At 52.7% G+C, this 7,558-nt stretch overlaps 1 protein-coding gene across 2 annotated transcripts in view; it reads right to left on the bottom strand.

The window, feature by feature from the left end:
- Positions 1 to 394: 394 nt before the first annotated feature.
- Positions 395 to 7,558, bottom strand: part of KCNK5 (potassium two pore domain channel subfamily K member 5) — a 36,936-nt gene continuing 29,772 nt past the window's right edge. The window contains exons 2-5 of one of the 2 annotated variants that reach the window (XM_006926589.3): positions 6,348 to 6,459; positions 4,993 to 5,159; positions 4,505 to 4,673; positions 395 to 2,309 (exon numbers count right to left, since the gene is read on the bottom strand). In XM_006926589.3, the coding sequence (XP_006926651.1) occupies positions 1,426 to 2,309; positions 4,505 to 4,673; positions 4,993 to 5,159; positions 6,348 to 6,459 (1,332 nt within the window). In that variant the 3' untranslated portion in view covers positions 395 to 1,425. The remainder of the gene's footprint in view (positions 2,310 to 4,504; positions 4,674 to 4,992; positions 5,160 to 6,347; positions 6,460 to 7,558) is intronic. The other variant, XM_025042694.1, reaches the window with a different exon arrangement.

Genomic DNA, 7,558 nt, shown 5'->3' with positions numbered 1-7,558 from the left:
CCCAAATGAGTGGGGGTAGGAGGGTGAACACTGAACACCCCAATCCTTGGGACCCTGCTCTTTCACCTTCTTTTCCTCTCTGGCTCTGAAGCCAACAACGGGTGCCAGGCATATAAAAAACAGCAGTTTATTTAAAAAATAACAAAACAAAACATACAGGGCAGAGCAGGCTGGCCCCAAGGTGTGTATCACGGAGAATCTAAGATCTCCGCCAGCCCCTCACCAGAAACAGTCTGTGTACAGTTTCACATTATCTTTTGCTCCTCCCGTCGCAAATCCTTTCCTTTCATTCTCTCTCTCTCCCATCACCCCCCTCCCCCTCCCTCCCGCACACCTGTGCATGCTCGCGTGCTCTCTCTCTCTCTCTCACACACACACACCCCAAACAGTGGACTCTCTCTCTCTCTCACACACACACACACACCCCAAACAGTGGCTAGAGGGAGGAGCTTGATTCACATATTTGGCCATTCCCCACTTGTGAGCCAAGAGCAACCTGGGGAGCGGTGAGATCGTTGTTCTGGGCACAGGGGAGATGGAAGGGTATGGGGGACGCAGACCAAGCCAGAGTTGAGCTCACTCCTGTAGCTCCCAGGAGCTACAGCCTCAGTGGCATGACCTGCTACCTTCTCCTCCTCCCACCACTTCCTGGGAGGCAGAAAACCTGCAGCTACCACTGCTTGGCCAAAGGGTATCTGAGACAGAGAACTGGTCTCTGGGCTGGGCTGGCAGTCCCAGTAAACCAACAAGGGCTAGGACGCCTGCCCAAGCACCCCTGGGACTTGCTCTGGGCCCTACATATCAGGAGTGTTGCAGCACCAGCCCATTATTTCCTCTCTCCCTTCCCCCAGGTGACCTCTTCCCTACTGAGTTTTGCAGTAAGGGCCAGTCAAGCGGACAGGTGGGATTGGGGTTGGAGAAATCCTTGCCCCAGGCAGGGCCCTGCTCTTGTTGAGGCCTGAAGTGCCCGGGTCTCACCCTGCCCTCCTCCTCTCTCCGAAATGCCTAGCTCAGTGCCAGGCACACACACAAAAAGCCCACTAATACTGGTAAACTCAAATGGCTGAGGGCCCAGACTAAGAGAACCGTGTGACATTCTCAACCAAATGATGGGGCAAAGACCCACGCAGTGCAGGCCTCTTTGGGGTCAGTCCTACCAGCAAACATGTCTTTGAACCGTCAAATATACCAGCTGTGCTTAGGACAGATGCCTCCCACTGCCAGGGTGCCAGTTCAGCTGGAAAACAGAGGCCCTGTCCTGGGCACGTGCCATGCTTGACAGTGGTGTCTAGCTGGAGGGGATGGAAGGTAAGGAAGGCCCCTAGCCCCCCACTCCCAGTTCCAGGGGGTCCCAGCCATAGTAGCATGCCCCAGGACTGAGGGCAATGGAAGCCATCAAAGGTGGAGTGGGGAGCCGGCCCCGCCTCACGTGTCTCTGGGGCCGTTTGCCTTATTGTACTCGTTCATAAGCTGTTCGTAAGGCACAGAGACCTCTGACTCGGTGCTAGTAAAGGTCGATTCGTCCGATGAGGGGAGCTCACCCAAGTTCAAGGGCACCTCAGCCTCAGCCTCTTCCTGGGGCCTTTCCTCCCCGGCCAGGTTGTCCTCCAGCGAGGACTTTGACGTCTCCTCGTCCAAGAGGCTGGTCTCCTCGTTCACAAAGGTGATGTTGGCGTTCTGGAAGATGAGCGGGTGGTAGTCCTGGGCGTCCCATGGCTCGCCCTCCTCACTGATGCGGTCCAGCTGGTTAGTGAACACCTCAGGGGTAGGGGAGCCATCCTCGGGGGGCCCTGCCCTGGCCTCCTCGCCGGGGGCCCGAGACACATGGCCTTTGCTCCTTAGTGTCTGAGATACCTCTTCCAAACTGGGCACCCGGTTCTTGGAATAGAGCACCATGGGGGCCAGGGAGGCAGGGATGGCTGGCAGCCCACTCTCCTGAGGCCCCGGCCCCGGCCCCGGCCCCGGCCCCAGCCCTGGGACCCTCTCACCACCCCCGCTCGTCTTCATTGCCTTCTTCCCAATCTGCTTGATGAGGTCATTGTAGGTCTCCTCCTTTTTGGACAGAAAGCTGAAGATGTTGACGTCCTTGGATGCCGTGTTCCCTGCTATCTGCAGAGCCTTTTTGGAGTGTGGGGAGCTCTCGAAGGACTCCTTCCGCCGTCGCCGCCGCTTCTTAATGGCCTTGTGGACCTCCACGAACATGCTCACCTTCCAGTTGACAAAGAGGGACAGCCAGGCCAGCCCCAGGTAGATCCAGAGCTCCACAAAGTAGCGGTACAGGGCGTGGTAGTTGGCACTGGGGTTCACACCTGAAGACAGGACAGGAAGCCCAGAGGGTCAGGAGAGGGACCCGGAAACACTCAAGGGCCAAAGATGTGTTATCTGAGAAGGCGCACATCGCCAGAACACAGAAGGGGACAAACTGAGAAAAGGAGACCGTTCCGGAACCTGGACTACTCCACTGTCACAGAGGGCCTTGACCCGGTGAGTCATGTGCCTATCCTAGTCCCCAAGTGGCCTGAGCCTCAGTTTCTTCGACTGCTGAAAGTCAGAAGAGTGGTTCCCTGGGGAGAGGGAGGTTCAAGGGGGAAGGGCTCTGGGGAGGCTGGTATTGGAGCCAGCACATAGGCCGGGAAAACAGTCCATGAATGTCTGCCTTTCAGTTAGTCACCTATATCTACACTATCTACACTTAGCTATTTTCTGTACTGTTTTGGTATATATATTATAGTTCATTTAAAACTGGGCCAGAAATTAAATGACAGCCTCATTGCTGGGGATGGACTCACTGGCTTACATAAACGAGGCCAAGAGGACTTGTGAGCACTGGTCCCGGCGGGAAATATTCTGGACAGCCTTGACTCTCCTTCGGTGAGGTCTGGCCTGCTTCCTCATTTCATTTCTTCCCTCCTTGGATCGGTTCCTCCCATGGCCTGGAGGGCTCTGCTCACTCCACATCACCCTCTGCCAAGGCCAGGTTCCTGACACCTGCTCCAGGGAGCCCTCCCACATGGCCCCGCACAGTTCCGGTTGCTCTCCAACACTCTAAGATTATCTGAGATTTGTTTAATTTTCCATTTACAGGCATGTTAATCTATACCATTATGTATCCTGTGTTGCCCTTTCCCCCTGAGACGGAGCAACCTGGAAAAGGGACTGGAGAAAAGGGGCTTCCTCCAGAGTGGGGCTCCCTCATCTAATTAAAGGTTCCCCAAAGGCAGTGGCCATCCGCCCTGCAGACAGAAGGTGCTGCTACGCTCACTCGGGGCTTTTGGGCATATGCAAGTTATGCTGACAACCTGCGCACACGCTCATATAGCCGGGCCCTCCTGTCAGCACTGATAAACTGCAACTTATCTGATTTTCCACTGCCCTATGAGATAGGTGCTATTACATTTTTTTAAACCCATTTTATAGATGAGGACACTGAGGCAGAGGCTTGGTGTCTTGCTGGAGCTGAGAAAGTATGATGAAATACCCTGCTGTGCTTCTCCACTACAAAAGTTTTTCCTTAGCCTGCTCTGGGCCCCAATGGCTAGACAATGGCAGGATTGTGCCTCTGTCTAACTTCATCTCCTAAAATAGTAGGCCCAGGTCTGCCAGGTCAGTGGAGTATTCAGGCCTCTCTTTCCTGTTCCTCCCACCCGATCAGCCACCCTTCCCGGCATTCCCAAGTCTCCACTTATAATGGGGCAGAAGGGTAGTGACCTGGCCCTGGCCCCTGGGAAGGGAGATAGGGAGACCAGGCCCTCGGAGCAGAGGCTAAGGTCAACCGGCCAGGGCAACGGGCACTGAGTCAGTGAACAAACATTGGGTCAGTGAGGCCAAATGTGGTGTCAAGAAGATTAAGAACCAGGATTTTCTGCAGGCCACAGGCACAAGTACTGAGTGGCTGGGACTGGACGAAGGGGCCAAAGATCTTATTGCCTGCCTGGATGAAGTAGGGGAGGGAATCTTGCCCAGATTCCCTGCCCTACTAAAGAGGTAGGGCAGCCTGGGAGAAGGCCTCTTATGTTTAAACTGCCTGTGGCAAGAGCAAAGTTTTGGGTCTCTGAGCCAAGCCTCCAGGACAACTCCTTCAGCTCTTGTAATTCATGGAAGGCAGGCAGCTCTGTGTGAAGGAAGAGCCTGGCTTGGCTTCGGGGCTCTCTGGGTAACGGGCACAAACCCTACAAGCAGAAGGCCCTATCCCCCGCGCCTGGTGCACCTACGCACCTAAGTTTAGGAGATGGGGAAGAAAAGAGGGAGAGGAAAAGATCAGATGCTAAACATGAAGAAAGGAAGTGAAGAAAGCCATGTATCAAGAAAAGAAAATAGAAAAGCCTTTTGCAGTTACTCTGTGCCTTGGTTTCTTCTTTCAAATGGCAGGATAGGGTAAGGACCCCCGCGGGGTGGGGGAAGTACCTAGGACACTGAATGCCAATCGGGGCTCCCAAGAGAGGTCAAATGAATTGAGATTGGAGAAGCAGGGGAAGCAGAGGCAAGGGGAGAAGGCGAGACTTACCAGCCACAAAGTCGCCAAAGCCGATGGTGGAGATGGTGGTGAAGGAGTAGTAGAAGCCCTCGATGTAGTCCCACTCCTCGGTCACCATGAACACCAAGGGCGGGATCACCAGATGGACGAGGACACCCCACACAATGAAGATGGCTGTGCACGTGATTTGTGCCTTCCGCTGATGGGGTGACAGGGAGACCAAGTCAGACATGGTGGAGAGACTAGGGGAATCCAGCATGAACACCCAGAGGGCCGGGGAGGTGGCGAGAGGGGAGGCCAGCTAGGCACCACACCTGGGAAGGGGCTCACTGCCCAGGGAAGGAGAGAGGAGCAATGTTCCCAGCCTAACCCAGGAGGGCAGAGGGCTCTGAAACTGCCTTCTTGCCATCTGTCCAAACACCTTTGGATCTTTCTGGATTCTTGGATCCTTCCCACCCCCTCCCATCACCTGCCAGGGTCCCCTCATCTCTGCTCAGCACCTAGGATTGAGGACATACCAGGCTCACGCCTCTCTTCATGAGGAACTGGCCCAGCCGCTTTGCACGTCCCCCAAAGAACTTGCCCAGGGCACTGATCCACGTCAGGCAGAGCGGCACTCCGAAGAGACCATAGAAGACACAGAAGAGGCGCCCAGCGGGGGTCTTGGGAGCCACGTTGCCATAGCCTGAGGAAGTAAAGAAGTGAAGCTAAGAACAGAGCCATAGCAGGGGTAAGGGACCCAGACTCAGAGTAGTTCTTGCTCTATCTCACACACACACACACACACACACACAGCTTGAGGGAGACCCATTCTCTAAGATCACTTGACCTAATATCACTACTTAGGAAACGACATTTCCCTTGGTCACACTATGGTCATGATCATTTATAGCAATTATAATAGTACGGGCTATGTCTGCCACCAGATGGGGAGCTCCCTGAAACCAGACTAAACCCCCACCATTAGCAAGTCTTCTCGTCTGTATGGCATCAATTTGCAAATTAGAAAAAGATGCCCTCTCTGGGTAGATACTCTAGAGGCACTGTAGTAGCTGGTCTCCAAAGAGAGACATTCTTCATCCCTTCCCTTCTCATGCAGGCATGCTGCCGCTCATGTCAAGCTACAGTCTAATTCCCCTCCCTCTGAATTTGGGCTTTAGTGACTCACTTGACCACAGAGTGCAGCAAAAGTGACAAGAGGTAGTCTACGTCTAAGAAGCCTGCTGCTTCCCCCCCGATCTCTTGAAATGTCTGCTTTTGGGATTTTCCTTCCTAGAATCCAGCTGCCATACCATGGGATGATCACGCCATTGTATTTTCATCCCTAGCTGAGCTCCCAGCCAATGGCCGGCATCAACTATCGAACATGTGATAGAAGAAGACATCTTGGATGTCTGCCAGCAGGGCTTTCAGACAACTCCAACCCCAGCCACCACGGCTGCCACTGCATCAAGAGACCTCAAGCAAGAACTGACTGGGTGAACCAGTCAATCCACAGAACGGCCAAAGATAAGAAGTTGTATTTTAAGTCACTAACTTCTGGGGTGGCTGGTTATGCAGCCAGCCATAGATAATCAGAATAGATACCCAGCTTGTTGAGCAAGCATAGGGAGGCTGGCTTTGTACAGTGAACAACCTGTTTAACCTCCTCATAGCTTTGGCTATCAGGTTGTGTCATATTTCTGCTCCAAAAGCCCAGGTCAGGACTCCTGGAACACAGTCTCCCAGGCATGGCCAGTCACCAAGGATTTATTAAATTCCCAGGGAAAAATGTCAAAAGAACAGGCTGCAACTGGCCTGATTTTATCATGACAAGGCCAGAACTGAAGCTAGAGCCTGGAAGCAGGTATCCTGAAGGTATCAGAAGACTAACCGATGGTAGTGATGACTGTGGCTGCAAAAATCACTGCGTTGGGCCAGTTCCAGTTGTTGAAGGTCTGGTTGCCTGTGATGGCCACACCCTGTCCTGCAGCATCAGATACCACCTAAAAAGAGAGACAATGAAGGTCAGAGAGGAGGCCAGACTAACAGATGCTTTCTAAGTGACAGCACTCTATTAAACTCCTTATAAACATTCTCATTTAATTATCACAGTAATGAGGTGGCAGTTACTGTCTCCATTTTATAGATGATGAAACATTTTATAGAGGATCAGAGAGGTTAAGTGATTTGTCCAAGATCACACAGCTAGTAAGTACAGTTGCTCTTCGATTTGCAATGGGGTTACATCCCAATAAACCCATCATAAGTTTGTAAGTCAAAAATGCATTTAACGCACCTAACCTACCAAACACCACAGTTTAGCCCGGTCTACCTTAAACATGCTCGGAACGCAGTGTCCAAAAACACTGGCAACAACACAGTGCACTGTAGAGGGTGTCTGTTGTTTACCCTCATGATCGCAGGGCTGACCAGGAGCTGCGGCTTACTGCTGCTGCACAGCCTCACGAGAGAGTATCCTACCGCATATCACTGGTCAGGAAAAAGCTCAAATTTCAAAATTCGAAGTATAGTTTCTACTGAATGCGTATCACTTTCACACCATCACAATGTCAAAAATTCCTAAGTCAAACCATTGTAAGTCAGGGACTATCTGTATGAAGCCTGGGCAATTTGGCTCCAAATGTTTGCCTCTCCGTGAGCCACAGTGCTTCTCAAACTAACATGTACCAGAATCACCAGGAGAGCTTGTTAAATACAGACGGCCGGGCCTCGCCCCCAGTCTCTGACTGAGTAGGTCTGGGAAGGGGTCCAAGAATTTGCATTTCTAACAAGTTCCCAAGTGATGCTGAAGCTACTGGTCCAGGGACCACACTTTGAGGACCCCTATACTAAACTATTCTGCTTCTCAAGGAGGGCAGATTGTGATGCAGACACATAGGAGGACCCTTATACCACACCCGGCCCTCTACAGAGAAGTGTTCTACTACAGGGTTGGCCTGGGAGGGACCCTTACACACCACACACTCCACCCCCCACTCACTGTCAGGATATCTGCTACAGTCAGTTCAGTGCCCTCTTGGATCTGTCCTCCAAGGCTGCCTTTTCCCTGTGCCTGGGGCTCTATCCTCTTCCCCCTACAGG

Source organism: Pteropus alecto, unplaced genomic scaffold, assembly GCF_000325575.1.
Source record: "Pteropus alecto unplaced genomic scaffold, ASM32557v1 scaffold7, whole genome shotgun sequence".
Classification (NCBI taxonomy): Eukaryota; Metazoa; Chordata; class Mammalia; order Chiroptera; family Pteropodidae; genus Pteropus; species Pteropus alecto.
This window is presented reverse-complemented; position numbering and strand designations above follow the sequence as displayed.